Source organism: Phacochoerus africanus, chromosome 11, assembly GCF_016906955.1.
Source record: "Phacochoerus africanus isolate WHEZ1 chromosome 11, ROS_Pafr_v1, whole genome shotgun sequence".
In the NCBI taxonomy this organism is placed as follows: Eukaryota; Metazoa; Chordata; class Mammalia; order Artiodactyla; family Suidae; genus Phacochoerus; species Phacochoerus africanus.
This window is the reverse complement of record NC_062554.1, coordinates 81,486,383-81,506,455: the sequence shown is the minus strand read 5'-3', so window position 1 is coordinate 81,506,455 and position 20,073 is coordinate 81,486,383. Positions and strand designations below refer to the sequence as shown.

At 39.2% G+C, this 20,073-nt stretch overlaps 1 protein-coding gene across 2 annotated transcripts in view; it reads right to left on the bottom strand.

Moving 5' to 3' along the window:
• Window positions 1-19,121: 19,121 nt before the first annotated feature.
• The window catches only part of SCIN (scinderin), an 83,122-nt gene continuing 82,170 nt past the window's right edge, over window positions 19,122-20,073 (bottom strand). For both annotated transcript variants that reach the window (XM_047753118.1, XM_047753117.1), the window contains exon 16: window positions 19,122-19,951. In XM_047753118.1, coding sequence (XP_047609074.1) covers window positions 19,824-19,951 — 128 coding nt within the window. In that variant the 3' untranslated portion in view covers window positions 19,122-19,823. The remainder of the gene's footprint in view (window positions 19,952-20,073) is intronic.

Here is a 20,073-nt window from a genome sequence, read left to right as displayed (position 1 = left end):
ACAGTGTTATGTATATGGATTCCTTTTGCAGACTGATATTTATGTCTTGGAAATTAAACATGAATTCATGCAAAGACAGAGTATATCAGTGCATATGTACAATCTTTAGAGACTGCCTTCTTGCCAGCACTGTACTAGGATCTGGGGAATTAAAAATACACAATGATATCTATTTCTAAAAATCACGCAAAACAGATACAATATGTCTTTTAGCCATTATTATGATGGATCCACCACATATTACTTTCCTTCATGACTTTAGCTCTAAACACACTATAAAATAATCAAATACATACAACACTAAAATTTGCTTGCTTTTTTTCCCCTCTGCCTCTTCTTTGCATCATAACTTTAAGTGATTTCAAAGGATACCAGACTTCTCTTTTCCCATCCTGAGGCACTCTGACAACAAATCATTTCACAAATAGAAAGGAGAAACTGTTAACTCTAGATTTTTTGGATGGCCAAAATCATCCACTAAAGCAACTTTGGGGGTTCTTCTGAGATCATGGAACTTTCAGCATCATCCACTCATTTTCTGGGAACTATAGCCTTTACTGTAGCTGGAATTAAAGGTGAATACAAGGGACGTTTTTGTTTTGTCTTGTTTTTCAAGAAACCCTCATTCCAACACCTTGGTCTTTGTGTGGCAGTCAGCATTCTTAGTTCTCCACAAACATCATCACTTCTAGTTAGTTAAGCAGAGAGAGCGCTCAATTTGCAGGAGGGCCAGGGAGTCGGGCTTAGAGTCTGCACAGCCAAGAACCATCCCTTGACTCCCACCATTGGTTAACAGCATCAGCAAAGACACCACTGTGGCCATTGCTGGGTGACCACTGCCCATACTGCTGATATTGATCCCTGGATGACACTGCTAGAACCACCCCAGCTCTCACTCAAGTGGATCCTACAGCATGGATAGCACAAGCTCCAAATTCAAGTCTGGTTGTTTAGGTCCTCTGCCTGCTCCTGACCAAGTGGATGTGAACACTGGCTTTTAGCCTCTTTGTAGGAGATGCACTTGCAAAATATGGGAGGGAACATCAGCCAAAGTTGCCTAAATATTCAACAGGATATCAAAAAACATTGCTTTTCAGATTACTTGGCCAATTTGTGGACCATGTCTTTCTCTGCCCTGAAAACATAACTTCTATGATAGGTGGAGAGGATGGGAGAAAAGGATTTTCAGTTAGTTATTCCTTCCCAACTGTGCTATATCCTCAAGAAGAATTCTTTTTTATACATGTTAACTAACGTATACTTTCAGCATCATAAAATTTCAATGCCAGGGCATGAAATGTTATAATAAAAATTTGACACATAATTTTAAAAAGAGAAATTAGGGAAGTTGAAAACATGGCAGAAGAGTCCATGGGACTCTGCCTTCCTCCTATGCCTGGGAGGCTTCTGGGAATAGCAGAATTACTCAACCCTAACATTTGGCACTTTCATCAATTCATAGTTAGGAAATACAAAGGGGCTTTCAACATCTCTTTCCTCCTGTTTTTCTTTGCTCAACACATCCTTCTCTCCATAGTGCTTAGTTTAAACTCTGTTTGCCTTGAATGTCCATCTCATCCTGCACGGGGCAGATAATCATACCTCACACTCTCACCATTGTTCTCTTTCCCTCTGGTGTCAGTGGAAGCAGAGCCCCTGCCCACCACCCAAGGCTAACCTTGCCTGTGTTCCAGATCTCATCTCCCACTTTCTCCTGGGATGCTACTATCACTTCTCTGTCTTGCATGTTTGCATCTATAACTGGTCATTTCCCTTCTGCACATAAACATGCTTAAGGCTCTCACTTTCTTCAAAACATCTTTCTCCATCCAGAGGTCTGTCTTCCTTTTGGTACTGAGCTTTTCTTTGCCCTTATAGCCAAACTTCTTTCCAAAGTAAGTCTCCTGGATGAGCTCTTTTATCTTACTGTGCAGTGCTTCTCCCACCCAAGATCCCACTGCACTGCTCACACAAGTCAGAAAAGACTGCTAGAGTGGAATCTAGCAATGAGTTCTTGGATTTTATCTTCCTCAATCACTCAGCAGGTTTGAGACGGCTGACACCACTTTTCTTTGGATTTCTGTGATATTGCAGTCTTTCCTTTCTTTTCTCCTTCTTTGGTCTCTTCTCAGTCTCCTTGGAAAGCTTTATTTTCTTGCCTACTTCTTACAGGTTATTATTCCCAGTCTTTGTCCTAGACCTCTCTTTTTCTTTTTCTCCACACCGCCATAGACTTCTGCATTTCCTCTTATGACTCCAAATATCATCAAAATGGCAATGACTCTGAAATATATATCCTCTCTCTAGAGAGATACCCTAAGTACTTGACCTGTGTTTCTGACACCTTAAAGAACGTGGCCTCATGGAAATCCCACAGGAATCACAAAGTCAAAGCTCAAAATTGAGTTCCTGATTCTTCCCTCAAAGCCTGCCTGTTCCCATGTCCCATCCCTTTCCTCATGGAATGACACACACCCTTCTAGCTGATGGAGCCAGAAAACTGCCATCACCCTTCACTCATCCAACTTTTTTTCACCCTTTATACCCAGCCATTTGCAGAGTTCATCCTACTGATTTACCTCCTAAGTGTCTCTCAGAACTACTCACTGCTCTCCATATCTGAAGCTGATAGTCCAGGTTATACCAGTACTACCTCACATCTGGAGGGCTGCCCAGCTTCAGTGCTTTTCCTGCCTCCATTCTTACCCCCTCAGGTACATTCTCTACATTGCAGCCAAGGGGGGCTTTCTACTATGCAAATTTGGCTGCTGGCCTCTTGAGCTACCATTGTTTACTACCACCTCACAGGCTCTAAGGGTAAAGTCTAAACTCTCTGGCAGGTTTTAAGGTCTGTCTTTGACCTTGCTCCTGCTTGCTTTTTTCTTTTTTAATGATTTTTATTTTTTCCATTATAGTTGGTTTACAGTGTTCTGTCAATCTTCTAATGTACAGCAAAGTGACCCAGTCTCTCTCTCTCACACACACACACATTCTTTTTTCACATTATCATACACCATCACAAGTGACTAGACATACTTCCCAGTGCTATATGGCAGGGGCTTTTTTTTTTTTTTAGTTGAAGTATTGTTGATTTACAATGTTGTGTTAGTTTCAGGTATACAGCAAAGTGATTTAGTTTCATACATATATTCTTTTTTAGATTCTTCTCCCTTCTAGGTATTGCAAAATATTGAGTAGAGCTCCCATAGGTCCTTGTTGGTTATCTATTGTGTATATAGTAATGTGCATAGGGTAATCCCAGACGGCTTTGCCAGCATTAATTTCACTCGAAATGCACCAGTCACTGTATCTGTTAGAGATTACACCTGGCCACGTGTAAATGGTGACTTGAGTCACTGAATTGGGGATGGGAGTAACATTATTATGATTATTTACCGTATCGGAAATCCATACTCAGCTGCTGTTTCCAGTTCACTGGAAAGGGAATGTGTCAGGAGAATTTCTACATCCAGAGCATCTTGGATCAATGCTCCAGCAGAAACTTGTCCACTTTCATCTCTTCTACTGACCTTTCTAAGGAGTTAAGGGCCATTCTTCATCATTCTCACTCCATCTCAGCTAGGGCTCATCAGTCCCATGGGGAAAAAAGATCCAACAATAGCTATAGATGTAGCTATGGATCTAGCTGGAGCTAATGCCAATGTCAGATAATTAGAAAAACTGAAATTAGTTCATTCTCGTTTACTTGTGTACCAAAGGGTTGGCATTAGCCAGAATGATTGGGATAACATAACATCAACATTAATCTTAATTCATGAATTATTAAAGGTTTAGACTGTCATAGAAAATTTGCAGGAAGAATATTTTAATTCAGTACTGTTTGCAATCAGTGCAGGAATAATGGAAAAGCATTTTATGACCAAGCATTTGTAACAAAGGTGTTATTTTTACTACAATAACATTAAAAATTACCTCTCTAAATAAGGTGAACTTTGTCATATTAACTAAATTAAAAGACCCATTTTTCACAGGTAATAGACAACATTATGACTACACTTACTCTTGCCCTAGAGAAAAATATATTGGAAATCATCATTCTGAAGAGATGGAGACCTAATGAAATGCAAGCAAATACCATAGCCAATTATATACTCAAAATGACATCGTAATAGAAGACTTATGTTGTCAAATAACAATCAGCTGCTTTTCACATCAATATGAAAGAAACACAAGCTGCAAAGCACAAGGGAAAATAATATCTCTGATTTATCTTCCACTGATTGCATTATACAAACAAATTGCTAATCAGTATCTTCATTTCTTTGCCAATGCACAAAAGAAATTTATCCCTTAAAACATTCAGTTACATCCTTTGGTGCACTTTTGCATGCATTTCTGTTGGGTATGTTCCATGGAGAGGAATTTCTGGGTCACAGAATATGTGGATGCTCATTTTAATAGAAAGTGAAAGTTTTTCAAAACCAATGTATCAAGCTGTATTTTCACCAGCCATGGGTGACAGTTTCAGTTGCACCACATCCTCACTAGTATTTTTACTTGGTATTGCCAAGTAAAATATATATTTTATCTTTTCAGTACCACACCTACAGCATATGGAAGTTCCCAGGCTAGGGGTCAAATTGGAGCTGTAGCTGCCCGCCTACACCACAGCCACATTGACCACATCAAAGCCAGATCCAAGCAGCAGCAGCTCACAGCAACACTGGATCTTTAACCCACTGAGCAAGGCCAGGAATCAAACCCACATGCATGGTTACTAGTTGGGTTTGTTACCACTGAGCCACAATGAAATATTTGATTCTAGTCATTCCCTAATGAATACTTAGTTTGAACCACTTTCTATAAGCCTAATGTCTTTTTTATATCATTCTTTGTGAAATGCATTTATAAGCCTTTTTTTTTTTTTAGCTCCTCAGATCATCTGTCTTACCTGGGACAACAGTGGACTACAATCAATGGTCATGCAACATATTTTTGGCATATGCAGCCTTTAAAATTCAAACCCAGGTCAAATGCATAATTAATAGTTACAATGTTTTTTCCTTTTAATTCAAACAAGTGTCAACTTAACTTTTTAGAGGAAAGGCTGGTTTCTCTATACAATGATGTAGGTTTACAGTGTGGTGTTTTGGAAAATGACTGATATGAAAATTGCTGCAAAACTGAGTGATGAGCTCAGGGGACAGGGCTTAATGTAAAGATATAAGGGGTTCCTAACCATTACTAGAGACTGAGCATTACAACAACACAATGTGGAGGCAATTCTCTATACCAAGACTGTTGGAAATAGATGGTGTGAAAAATTATTGGATAAGCTCCTTGAAGTAGGAGATAAAAATACTACCAATTCTGTTTGTCTAAATACAGATACCTCTAAATGGCTCTCCAAGGCAGAAGGTGACTGCAGACTTCTGATGGTCAGAGCAGAATATATATATATATATATATATATACTTTTGGGATCGGAGCAGAGAAATGGCAGTGACCTCTGCTAATAGTAAATATGGATCCCTGCTGGATCCAAGAAAAGAATCTTCCTTTCCTTGCCTCCAATTATCTATGAAATATGCCAAAATATCAATTTCAAGGGATGTCAGCACAGTAGCTTATTTGAGTACACGTAGATCCCCCCGTCTTCCATAAGTACCCAAATGTCTTCAATTTTAGATTAGTGTCTATATTTGATAAAAATACAATGTTTCAGGTGTATTTGTTTCTAAAAAATATTACTGTGTGCTACATATCCACAGTTTAGAGTAATCTATATAGCCATTAACAGTGTATTTGTCCTCTAGGCCTCCACAAGACAGCTTTGCTCTATCAAGGTATCAAGGGGCACCTTTGATATGCGACTTCTGACCTGCACAACCCAGAGAGAACCAATTTCTGTTATCAGCCACCCAGCTTATGGTGGTGTATTTCAACAGCCCCAGGAAACTAACACCCAGAACCAGAATTAGAATCCACATCTGACCCTCTTCCCTCCACCTGCCTCTGGTCACTTGGGAGCTTGTTATTGATACAAGTAATTGCTCCACTTGAGGAAAAAAAAAAAAATCCTGACACATGTGGAGTTAGAGAGTGGAATACAAATGGAGCCTGGCTCTGCTTGTCCCAGAATTGACAAAGCCATCAGTCTCCAGCTATAGATTAGTTCTACTGGTGCTTAAACCCGAAGCCCACCAACTTGATTTCCAAAATTTGGTACCGGCAGAGAGGAAAACAAGCCTTTGCTTTTCAATGGTGAGAGAAGTGTCTCTGCTCACAATCAATTGAAGATAATGAATATGGAACCAGATGACACCTATTTCCTAAAGCGTCACCCCCGTGTCCTAACTCTTAACTGTGCTCTACTATTTCCAATAAAGGATAAAGAGCCCTCTCCCTCCACAAAAAATAATGTATTTGTGAACCTGTGTTCTTGTCCTCTAATGACCACTAACATTTTGATATTTTAACATTTTCCAACTTGGTAGATAAACAAAAATTTGTTTCTTCTCTTTTACTAGGAATTTTATTCAGTGATGAATGTCATAGGATATCATTTCAATATTTACTGGCCATTTTCATTCTTTGTGAATTATCTCTTCACATGCTTTGACCATTTCTCTATTGAGTTGTTGACTATTGATTCGTAAGGGTTCCTTTTTAATGACAGAAATTAGTATTTGTGTTGCTATAATGTTAGCTGTATTTATTACACATTGATTTCTAAGTTTCTCAGTTTTGGTACTATGTATGCCATATTTTCATCTAGTAAAATGTACCATATTTTTCTTTTATGTCTTCTAAGTGCTTATGGTTTTGCTGGGATGCATTTGGAAATTATAGAGCTGCATTATCTTTTCTCTTGTTCTTTTAGGCAGATTAAAACCCTTTGCAGCAGAATGGAATAATCCTTTTACGCTCTCAAAACATTCTACTTTACCATTTTACCACCTACCCCATTTTTGAGATTGCCATTCAAAAAATATTAACTGACACCCGAACTATCTGCATAGGACTACATTGAAATTAAAGATTAAAAAAGCCACCAGTTAAAGCACAGAAACTAGCCAAATACAATTTACAATGAACCAGCAACCTTGCTCTTTACTAATTTCACAAAAAGTCCTTTTTAAACATTTCCTTCTCACTAGCCTTAAACAAGTACAGTATTAAGCTTACCTCATAAGATACTTATACATTTTTATTATTTTGTCCTTCCTTATTATTCCTAGAAATAGTTAAATGCCTCCATATATCATTCCTGTTGAATGCAGGGGAAGTGCCATCTTCACTAGTGTATAGGTTAAGCTGATTATTTTTAGGCAAATATCCTACCAGACAAATGTCAGCTCTGAGTCACATGGCCACAATCAGCTCCAAGTAAGGCTGAGAAATTTCACTTTTGCTTGGACAGGACTTATTTGCTAAAATTTTGGTCAGTTCTATGATTAGAAGTAATTAAGAGACATTGAATACTAGAAGACACTTAGCTTCTGCCCTAACCCATTTGTATGTTAACTCAATCTTCTCATTTCACCCTATATGAAGGACGTGTCTCTTTTCCAAAGGTGAACAATGTAGACACACACACGTAGACACACACACACACACACACACACACACACACACAGATATACAGTAGTGGAATAGAACCAGGAAAACAGCAACAAAAATCCTTTCTTGGAAAAGGATGGGAATTACACAGAAATGCTTGTCTAAAGCAATGCCGAAATCTTTCTGGGTAAAAATTACAGACTCTACTCACTGTCATTGGATTAAGTTCCTTGATGAAATCCTAGCCTTCTCTCTGGGAAACTCCCTTATCCATTGTCCTTTTGGTCTCCTGCCTTTGTTCTTTGGGAAATGCTTCTCTATCCACAGTCCCCTGGGACACCTCTACAGCACACATTGGAAAGCATACCCTCTTTTCACTCAAGATGTGATGATGGACAAGGAATCTCACCATTTCACAGCCAGAGGAAAAGGGAATACAAAAGTGGGGGCAAACAAAATGACTAGATACTTGCCTTTATGACTCAGAGAACTTTTACTTAGATCTTTGTCCTGAATTTAGTCAGGTGACTTTGCTGCTGGGGACACAGTCACACAGTTGGGTTTGCACAACTAACAGGAAAAAGGGACGAATGGATGATAGAGACCTATCAGCAGATGTAGATAGCACACTAACATATTTTATTCTTCCATTGCTTGTTTTTTTGATATAACTTTAAGGGAAATAGCATACATATTTAGAAACAGTATTTGTAGCTCCCAAGTTACATACGAAATTATGTATTTTCAATTTAGACTATCTATCTTTTTAATTAGGCTGTTTATCAATACCAAGTCACTAATCAATAAAAAATTTTTATCTGAGATACTTTCTGCTTTTTAAAATTGTTCTTTGTCCTTTCAGTTATACTCAGTTTTTTTCAAAGCTTTTCTTATCTAACTTCCGCCTTCTGAAATGTTCACTAAATTGAAATGTCTTACTGATGTGTTTGATGGTAGAAGACTACGTTTGGTAAATGCAAAAGGTAAGTGAACACAGAAAACAGTTGCTATTCTTATAAGAGGTGGGTTTCTTCCTTCCAAAAAAATTCCTTCCCCCAAAGAAGGGATTCTCCCTACCTTTTGCATAAGTATTGTTCATCTTACTTTTCACTTCTTGCCTCTACGTATGTAACACAACCTCATTGCTAAGTGCTACAAACTACTAACAGTTTCTGACATCCAGTTTTCTTCCCCATCATCCTACCCTCACCACCATTATTGTTTTACTTACTCTAGTCAATCCTTGAGCTTTTCCCAACATCCCCCTCTTCTCCCCCAAGGTTTCCATGAGTACTTGAACATTTATGCTTTTTTTTTTTTTTCCCCGTCTTTTTGCTATTTCTTGGGCTGCTCCCACGGCATAGGAGGTTCCCAGGCTAGGGGTCTAATCAGAGCTGTAGCCACCGGCCTACGGCAGAGCCACAGCAACGCGGGATCCGAGCCACGTCTGCAACCTACACCACAGCTCACAGCAATGCCGATCGTTAACCCACTGAGCAAGGGCAGGGACCGAACCCTCACCCTCATGGTTCCTAGTCGGATTCGTTAACCACTGCGCCACGACGGGAACTCCCATTTATGCTTTTAATTCCCTTCCTGAGCATAGCCATTTTCTGATGTTATCTGCTAATTTTGATTTTCTTCAGTCTATTTTCTTCACCATATTTTGTATGTCCTGAGACATGTCATGGTCTCCTCCTCCTCCTCCTCCCTCCCCTTCTCCTCCTCTTCTTCCCATTTCATTTAACCTGGGATAGCTCCTCAACAAACTCCTTCTGACTTCTAGCAGCTATGCTGGGCTTTTCCCAGCACCCACACTAACCAGTGAAACCTGTCTAATACACAGATTGTATGGTGAGTAGGTAGGCAGATGCATGCTTAACCATAAGAGAAACCAAGGGTATAAAAATAAGTGATTTACCTAATATACTTGGTCCAACTAACAGTGGTGGGGCTGGAATTCTTCCCAAGAATCCTTTTAATTAGATGATTAAAAGACCTATCAAGGCATCATTCAGAGTCCTTTAGCATTTCACTGTTACTGTAACCAACCACACTGCTTCAGACAAAGCAGAGGAATTCCAACAGCATCAGTAACCTGTCCGTTATATTTGGCTATTAGGTGTCATCTTGGGGAGGCTCAGGAGGAGGTCTGGTTCCACCAAGACTGAATAGTTTATTTTCCATGGGAGAAAAAAACATGCCTAGAAAAATGTATAAAATTACACCCTTTTCTTTGCAGTCTCACTTAATAATTATCTTAAAAGCCAAAATCACAAAGCACATTTTTTTAAAAAAACATAGAGCTGAAAACTTTAGAATCATAGAATATTTCAACAACAACAGGGTACCGGTAATCCTTATTGTGAAATAGAATATAAAGTTTCATAATTTTTGTTATTACTCCTTTTTCATTAAAAATTGGAAACAATATTTCTGTCACTATTTTAGCCTATATATCCTTCTGAGATTCTGTTAGTTTGGGTGCTGGAAGGTGGAATTATTTGCTCCCATGTATCATTAATGAAATACCTTAAAAAATAACATTGTAGAGTTCCCGTCGTGGCACAGCGGAAACAAATCCGACTAGGAACCATGAGGTTGCGGATTTGATCCATGGCCTCGCTTCATGGGTTAAGGATCCAGCGTTTCCGTGAGCTGTGGTGTAGGTGACAGACATGGCTGGGATCTGGTATTGCTGTTGCTGTGGTGTAGGCCAGCAGCAACAGCTCCAATTAGACCCCTAGCCTGGGAACTTCCATATGCCAAGGGTGCAGCCCTAAAGGGACAAAAAACAAAAAAAATTAAAACAAAACATTGTGTTTGGCAGTGACCTCTTCTCTTAAGGAATATTATTGTGGGACCATAAAGAACAGGGCTGTGTGACTCCTACAGGGACAGTTAAGCATTACAAAAATTGCATAAATTTTCTGCTTTGAGTAACTGATAACCTCCTGGGCCTGAAAGAATAAAGTGTAGATTCCAATGAGCAGCTGGCTCAACTACTGTAAAAAAAAAATTAATTTAAAAAAATTTTAGAAAGATGTTATCTCTGGTGCTCTCAATAAAAGTTCATGTAAAAAAGTACTTGACCTTATAAAATTATGACCTTCTTTGAAACACTTTTATATTTAGAAGTTACAATCTCAAATAATAATTCTTCTCATTCAAATCTGTGTTTACTATTATGTGCCATTAGAAAGATATTGGCTAACCTCACTGATGACCTACTGAAAATATTATCATTCTAGCCATATTCCTACTGGATCTTCAAATGCATAAAATTCACAGGTGTCCTCTAAGAACAGAAAAACACTGCTCTCAAAAAAACAAAGCTCAAAAATTATCTGATTAAGTTAATGTTTAATTGTTCAAACTGTTTTGCTTTGGGTTAAAGTCAAGTGAAATATCACAGCCCCCTACCTTGTGTCCAGAGTGTCTCCCATATTCTTTTGTCTTTTCAGGGGCGTTACTGTAATTGTGAAGACAGCAAATGCCTTATGTGAACCTAGTGTGAGAGTTTTCTTTCTGCCTCTGTTTACAAGATTGTCAGGTTGGAATAAGAACGGCATCTTGCAAGGATGAGAAAAGAAATGAAATTCTGACTAGATTTCCTCATAGCTATGTTTATGGGCTCTCTTAGAAATGTCAGTCTAGGCTGAAGGTGGAATTGATAGAACAGAGTGGGAAAATCTTCTGCTTTCCCAGGTTATCAGCTTTTATCCAGTCAACCATCTACAACACTGGTTTCACTGTCTAGCTTTCTACCCAGTGTGCTAGGTGGAGTAACAACCCCACCTACCTCCCAGAGATGACCACATCCTGCCTGGAGTCTGTGAATGTGTTACCTACCTTACAGATGTGATTAAATTAAGGATCCCAAGAAGGGGAGATTATCCAGGACTATTCAGGTGGGTCCAGGATAATGACAAAGGTCCTTATAAGTGAAGGAGGGAGGCAAGAGAGAGTCAGAGAAAGAGGTGTGACGGTCGTATCGTAGAGGTCCGATAGGGGGGCAAAGGGAGATTTTTGAAGGCGCTACACTGATTGTTCTAATGATGGAAGAAGTGGCCACAAGCCAAGTGGTACAGGAAGGAGGCCACTAGAACCTGGAAACGGCAATGCAAGAGATTCTTCCCCTAGTGCCTCCAGAAGGAATGTGACCCTGTTGGCCTGTTTTAGAATTCTGAGCTCCAGAACTGGAAGACAATGTATTTGTGCTGTTTTAAGCCACTAAATTTGGGATAATTGTTACAGTAGCAATAGGCAATAAATACACAACAATTTGGCAAGATCAATTTTAAATACAGAATATCAAATTTGTAGCATTTAAAAATGTTTTTAAATATTACCTTATGCACATACCTATATCCATATATTTTATATCTATTAAATAATTAGGTCTTAGGTCTCTGTACCATGATGACAAGAATACAGCAAATTTAGTTAATTAGGAACTCTCATTTGGTCCTTTACGTAAAATATTGTGTAGAAAAATGAAGCAGCTGTCCTACCATATGGTATTACCTCATTTTAGCTTGTTCCTTAAATTTTCCTCTGAGTGGTAGTCCATTTCCATTTTGAACTGTAATTACTCTAGGTTAGAGATGCTCAGCTTTGGCATTGTTGACATTTTGGAGGATAAGCCTTTGTTGTGAGGACCTCTCCTGTGTCTTATACAATGTTTAGCAGCATCTCTGACTTCTACCCACCACATGAAGTGGCACTAGATGTCCCCCAGTTGTGACAAGCAAAAAATGTCACTAGACATTGCCCAATGTCGCCAGGGAGCAATATCAGCCCTGGTTGAAAATCACTGCTTAGGGCATACACAGCTTGGCAATCAATACCCCATGAGCATCCACTAAAACATTCACAACAACATTTGGTTATATGATTAGGAAATGATCAGAAAGGCATAGGTGGTTGTTTCCCTGAAATTCATGTTTGTAACGAAAGGAGGGTGATGACCTCGACAAAGCATTCTCTCATAGATGCCCTCGGTTTTCTTTTTGTTCCACTGGGATCTTCTCTTCCTCTTTGTTGGTTCTCCCTCACCTCCCATATCTCTACATGGTGGAACATCCCTGGACTCAGTTATCCTCTCAGATGTCTTCCTTATCTACACTCGCACCCTAGGTCATCGCATCCACATGGCTTTCAACTTATCTATACACTTGACGCACAGCAAATCTATGTCCCAGACCATGAATTCTCTATTGAACTCAACTTCAGCAAACCATCCAATAGGATCTCAAAAATGAACATATTCTGCTCCTGTTTCCCCACTCAAAACCTCCTCCTTCCACAGTTTCCCAGCTCCGTAAATGCAGCTCCTGTGATACTCAATTTCTCTCACACCTTATATCAAAAACACTACCCTCCCACCAGCTTCTCATTCAGAATATGCTGGAATCCAGTCCCTCTTTGACACCACTGCCAACAGCTCCATGCTGGATTATAATCAGTGCCTCCTAACTGGCCTCTCCTTTCAGGCCTGTCATCCCACGGTCTCTTCTCAACACTGCAGCCAGAGTGATCCTTTCAAAATGTCAGGCAAGTCATGTCATTCCACTAAATATCACCCAGGGGAAAATGAAAATGCCACACGTTCTTTATGATCTATGCTTCTACTTGCCTTTCTGATCTCATTTCCCACACTTCTCCAGCTCCCTCCATCAATCCAGCCACACTGACATTCTTCCAATTCCTTGAGCAGGCCAAGAAGCTTCTCAGCTCCCTGCACAAATGGCTCTGCAAGACCCCACCCAGAGTTATGCCCAGGGTTCTGTGTTAATCACTAGTCATGGCTTTCAACCAATCACAGGATCAGAACCACTAGGATAAATAGATGGATGGATGGACAGGTAGATAAGAGAGTGATATGGATCTTGGTATCTATATATGCAAAATAAAATTTATTTTAGGAAATGTGCTCACGTGATGATGGAGGCTGATAAGTCCCACAATTTGCCATTTGCCAGCTGGTAACCCAGGAAAGCTGGTGGTATAAATTCCAGTCCAAGTGCAAAGGCCTGAGAACAGGAGATCTGATGGTGTAAGTCACCCCCAGGGCAGGAGAAGACATAACCCAGCTCAGCGCCACCTTGTCCCTCAGGCCCTCAGAGGATAGAAGGGCACCCACCCGGATTGGGGTCGGCCATCTACTTTACCCAGTCTACTAAGTCAAATACGAATCTCTGTAAGAAACACCTTCACAGAAACACCCAGAAATAATCTATCTGGGCATCCTATGGCCCAGTTAAAATGACACATAGTCTGAATGAACCATCAGACTCATTCTCTGACTTGCTTCAGGTCTCTCTCCAAATGTCACCTCAGAGAGGTCTTCCCTCTTCACTCCACCTAAAACAGAATCCCTCATCTCACAATCCATTTCTCTCCCTGCTCTTATTTTTCTTCGTAACACTTATTGCTGTATGGCAGAATATGGATTTTAGTATTTGCCTCATAAACGCAATATATGATTGTACTCTATTAAACCTCAACGTTGGAAAGTGGTATAATATATACCTCTAGATTAGGAATGCAGCCACATTGGATCTGCCTGGAAGCATTGTTTGTTTCCCATCTAAAATAAAAGTAAACATGACTGTATTTCTCAGCGTCTTCAAGAACTAGGCTAGTCTTTCTTTAGTAACATGGACAAAGAGTGCCCTCTACTGTGCTGTTTGAATGTATGCATCTCTGAAGTTTTTATCCCTTCATTTCTTAATTTTTTCTTAATTTCTATTTTAATCAGAACACCGTTTTAATACAATTGAAGAGGTTTGCAAATAGGTAATTTTCATCTTGAATATTTTAAAATAAAATTGTATTTCTATAGTAAACAGAAAGTCAATTTTATGCTGCTGAGGTGCGGATTTTTCTTTAACTGAGTATTCACTACCAAAATTTGATTTGAGGCATGAACACGGTATTTAAGTCAAAGGCTTGTTTTGACAGTTATCAAATACTGTGAAGGATAAAAAGTTATAGTTTTTGCTGTTCCTGCATCTGAAAATAATATAAGAAGGCTTCCTGGCTAGTTGAGGCCAGGTCTAGAGCTGGAGAGAGCTGTATTTAATTTGTCAAAGGCTCTTGTAGGTTTCTAGCCAGCTTCAGATGATAATCACCTGGGAGCATTTAAAATCTACTAATGCCCATATCACTTTCGCCAAGAGTACTTACATTTTCCTTTCCAGTCTTTGGGCCTTTCAGTTCTTTCTCTTACCTCCTTTAAGTAGTTCCCTACTGGGGGCAATTTTGCTTCCCTCCCCTTCCAGAGCCATTTGAAAATGTCTGGAGATATTTTTGATTGGTGCACTGAAGAGAGGGGTGGGGGAAGACACTGGTGTCCATTAAGCAGAGGCCAGAGATGCTGCTAGTCATTCTGTAATGCCCTGGACAGCCCATCCCCCACAGTAAAGAATTATCAAAATTTGACATTTTTCACCAAGACTGAGAATCTCTGCCTTCTCAGTCTGGCTAGCATCTCCAGCAAAATATTGAAGAGATGAAAACAAACATTTGTATCTTGTTCCAGATCTTAGTAGGAAAACATTTGGTCTTCTGCTCTTAAGTATGATGTCAGCTGTACATTTTTTCATTGATAATCCTTTAAAGATTGAGGAACTTCAATTCTATACCTGGTTTGCTGAGTTTTCATTATGAGCAGTTTTTGAATTTTATCAAATGCTTTTCGGCATCTATTCAGATGTTCATGTGATTTTTCCCTTTTTAGTCTAGAGTTTCCCCCCCCCCCCCGGTATTTTTAGGGCCACATCCATGGAATTCAGAGGGTTCCTAGGCTAGGCAGTCGAACCACAGCTATAGCCACTGGCATAAGCCACAGCTGCAGTAACAGCACATCTGAGCCGCATCTGCGACCTACACACAGCTCACAGCAACAACAGATCCTTAACCCACTGAGAGAGGCCAGGGATCAAACCCAAGTCCTCGCTGATGCTGGTCAGATTCGTTTCCACTGAGCCACAATGGGAATTCCAGGATGGAGAATTCTTAATTAATTTTTAAATGTTAAAATGGATCCCTGGGAAAAAACCCATTTCGACTTGGATTCAAGTTGATATATTTCAAAGATTTTAACATCTGCTTATTGAGGAATACTGGCATATATATACAGTAGCCTTATAATCTGTTTAGTCTTGCTATAGGGTAATACTGGTATCATAAATTAGTCAGAGAATGTTCTCTCGTCTTCTACCATCTGGAAGAGTTTTGGAGAACTGGTTTAATTGCTTTCCTAAATGTTTCAGAGAAGTTACCATGAAGCCCAATTAGGCCTAGGCTTTTCTCTGCCTCAGGTGCTTAACTATGAATTCAACTTTTTTTTTTTTTTTTGCTTTTCAGGGCCGCACCCCCAGCATATGGAGATTCCCAGGCTAGGGGTCCAATCGGAGTTATAGCTGCTGGCCACAGCCACAGCCACACAGGATCCTTAACCCACTGAGCGAGGCCAGGGGTCAAACCCAAAATCTCATGGTTCCTAGTCAGATTCATTTCCGATGCACCAGGACAGGGAACTCCTGAATTCAGCTTCTTTAATAAGTGTTTATATGCTGTTACTTGGGGTCTGTTTCTTCCTGAGTTAGCTTTGGTAGTTTCTGTCTCCCAAAGAATTTGCCCATTTCATCAATGTCAAATTTTTAAGCATAAAATTAGATTTCTTATTTTCTTTTTAGTATCCATGTGTTCTGTGAGGATACTCCTCTTTTACTCCTGATATTAGTGATTCATATTTTCCCCCATTTCCTATACTTGTTTGTCTTAGTTATTCCTTTCTCTCTGCTTTCTTTCAATTTAGTCTTCTAGAAGTTTCTTAATGTAGAAGCTTACATCATTGATTTGAGGCCTTCTTTTAATATTTAAATTTTTGAACAAGACATTTATCCAGCCATATTTAATAAAATATGGATTCAGCCTTTTCTTTTTCTTCTTTCAGCACCAAAGTATTTCATCATTAACATTTTAAGTGGCACAGTAAGCATATTTAAGAGAGAGAACTATTATAGAGAACACATAAAATACATGACATACTTTAAAAATACCTAAGTCTTTGAAAAGGGAGAAATCAAAATAGAGAAAAAATCTGCACAGAAGGAAAAAGCATTTTGAAAATACATTTCATTGAACTACATCATATCCAGCCCATATATATAATCAATACTAATACTCTTTTATTTTGACTAGAATTTCATCTCTTTTAATAATCTGTCCAATATAGGAGTTATTTTGAAGCCAATTTTCTGATGGTCTTGCAAAACAAACAAAAAAAAATAGCTAAGAGGACAAAACAACTATTCACTTTTCATAGGTTCTCTCTGGCTCAAAGTTAAAGCCATAATCAAATTCCTTATTTGAAATTCCTGAGGTGCTATTTCTGACTAGAATATTTACTTCTGATTAGCACTTGGTAATTTCCTGGATTCACTGTTTTTTTTTTACTACCACAAATTTCACACAAAAATGAGCATGTTACATTATTTGAAGAGAAAAAAGGTCTATAAAGCACTAGCAGCTGGGGCTAAATTTGTTTTGGCTTTTATTCCCAAAAATCTTTGGGAAAAATCAAAGGCAAGAAAGCAATCAAAGTTTTCAGATTACAAATTAATAAACAGTCACTGTGGAAAAAATAGAAAATTAATTATGAAACTTTTATATTTATTAATTAGATTGTATGAAACTGCACTTCAAATCCAAAAGAGTAATTTCTTTGTGGGTTTACATATAATTGGAGTTTTAAGACTACACAATGTCATAGGACGATGGCCCTTGTATAACCCACCGAATTTTGTTCTTTTTCAAAGGACACAGATTCCCCTCCCCCCGGTTAATCTCCTGTGTTTGGTAGGTATTTCCTCGCTCCACATCAGCTTTGGGTGTAAATGAAAACAGGAATTCCCTAGCGCACCCTTTCCAGGTAATTTTTATACATTCTCTTATTCAGTTTACCAACACCTGACTCCTAGGTCTTCCTGACACAAACTATGTTGTTGCGAGTCAGTCGTTTCTGTGACCACCCTCACGGTCTGTTTCCTTAGGCATCACCATCCCTGCCCCTGAGTCCCCAGGGCTTTGGGATGTGGGGAAGCCACCTGTTTAGAGCAGTTCTGCCTAAAATGAAAGGTTTGTAGCCCAGGGGTGACAGGAGGAGAGAACCCTGGGTCACCTTCTGTCCGGGTGTGATTGCAGGCTTCACTGCTCCTCCTGCCAGTTCTCTGTGTGACTATCACCTTCTCAACAAGGCCTTCCCTCCCTAAGCGCCCTATTCAAATGGCATCCGCTTTACTCTTCACCCTGTATTTCCTGTCCTCCTCCCCTATCTTTTTTCCTCCATAGAACTTATCCTCTAACATATTTTTACAATATATCTACTTATTAATTTTGTTTTTATTAGCCTCTTCCTTGCAATATAAATTCCATGATAAATGGAATTCTGTTTCATTCACGCTGGGTCCTGTGTCCCTACAATAGCACCTGACACCAAGAAGCTGCCTAATAAATATTTCTCAATGAATTAACAGGCTCTAGAAGTACAGGATCTCACTGCTTCCTTACCACCCACAGAAGTCCCTACAAGACTGTACACCTTTAGACTGCAATGGACCTGGGCCCGTGTTCCCATACCAGACCAAATCTGAAACACAGAGCCCTTCCTTCCCCAGCAAGAGGGTGAGAATTCCCCATGTCCCTCCTTGGCTGATTGCCTTTCTTGTGGAAAAGCCACTTCCCCTCCTCAACCAGCCACCACCCCCTCACCCTCTGCCCAAGCTTACCGCCAAAATTGACTTCTGCCTTACTAGAGCTCCATCTTCTCCCCAGCTCCTGTTTTCTGCTGGCTGTTAATTTAAGTGAGCAAGGAGGCCAGTAGACAGAGATGCCTCTGGCCATGAATGTGAGCAAGTCAAAATCTAAGCCTGTAAATGCCTCAGGGTTACCCAATCCAAACCTGAAGACAATCAGTCACAAACAGCCAAGGAGACTTTAAGCTGAAACCAATTAGTCATCTCTTTCCTGTTTCCACCTTTTTCCTATGAAGGCCTCTCTCGTGTTCAATTTGCCTCTGCCCAATCCAAATCAGTCTTTGCTCAAAAAAACCTCTTAAAACTGCTAATACAGTTCAGTTTATCTTTTAACGGTTTTATCTGCACTATGACATTTAAAATTGAAAATGATGTAACCGTGAAAAGTTTGATTTTGACTACTTAATGGGAATAAATTTTTAAAAATTAAATTCATATTTAAGCATAAAAGGTGTTTTTTTTTTTTTTCCTCTTTTAGGGCCACACCTGTGTCATATGGAGGTTCTCAGGCTAGGGGTCTAATTGGAGCTGTTGCTGCCAGCCTACGTCAGAGCCACAGCAATACCAGATCGGAGTCGCGTCTGTGACCTATACCACAGCTCACGGCAACGCTGGATCCTTAACCCACTGAGTGAGGCGCAACCTCATGGTTCCTGGTTGGATTTGTTTCTGCTGCACCATGAGGGGAACTCCCATAAAAGTATTTTTAACCTTAAAGTTAACCATGTAATTAACTCACACATCACACTTAAATAAAATGTCACAAAAACCTTTACAAACAGAGGTATTTTAATGATGAAAGATAGGATTAGTGAGGGGTTTTTTTTGTATGTATCTTTTCAGATATTAAACATGTACTGTCAAATATATGTATATGAATAAGAATACAAATTATTTTGTCATAAAAGAGCTGTGCTTCCAAAGGCTTTTAAACAGGCCAGAAAGGTAGTTTCTCTTAAGAAAATAACACTTAGGGGTTAATGATATCAACATTACATTGGCTAAAGCAGGAAAACAAATTTTTAAAGCTGTCTTAATAGAAGCTGTACTGCAAATATGCGAGTCTTTGTATAACAACACATAGAAAGGAGAATAACCTCAAAGACATTTATAACTTTCTTCTCTGGTATATTAAAGGACAAGTTTGGCTAACAGCCCCTGAATTATAAAATTTCCTGACAAGCTCCCTTAGGCTGTGCATAGCTTTTCACCTTTAAAAGGTCATTTAAAGAGATATGTCAGTTTCCAGCTAAGCTAATAATGGTCCATAACAAAAGTTTACTTTGAGTTATTTTAAAATATTATCATAAGAAAATTCCATTTTTAAAAAAATTTCAAAGCAATACTATGCATTAAAAAACAGCCGTATAGCCAAGGTCAAACAGACTACTCTTTTTTTTTTTTTTTCTCCCCTAGAACAGCAGTGGGACAGCTGCCCCATAATGTTTGCTTGTTTTATCCTATAAAAATCGTTTACCACCTGTTGGAATCCCAGGCCAAGAACCAGCCTGTGAACGTGGGTGGCTCATGGCCTTGTTTTACAATGACAATTGGCGTCCTCTTATCTCTTCCAGAAGGGTCTGTCTCCAGGTACATTTTGGCTAAAAAGAGTTAAAAGATAAATTCAATTAAAGTAAAATAACTACAGAATAAAAAATCTTCCAGTAAAAGTAACAGGTCAAATTTTCATTGCCCCAAAGTAGCCAATGTTATTCTATATGAA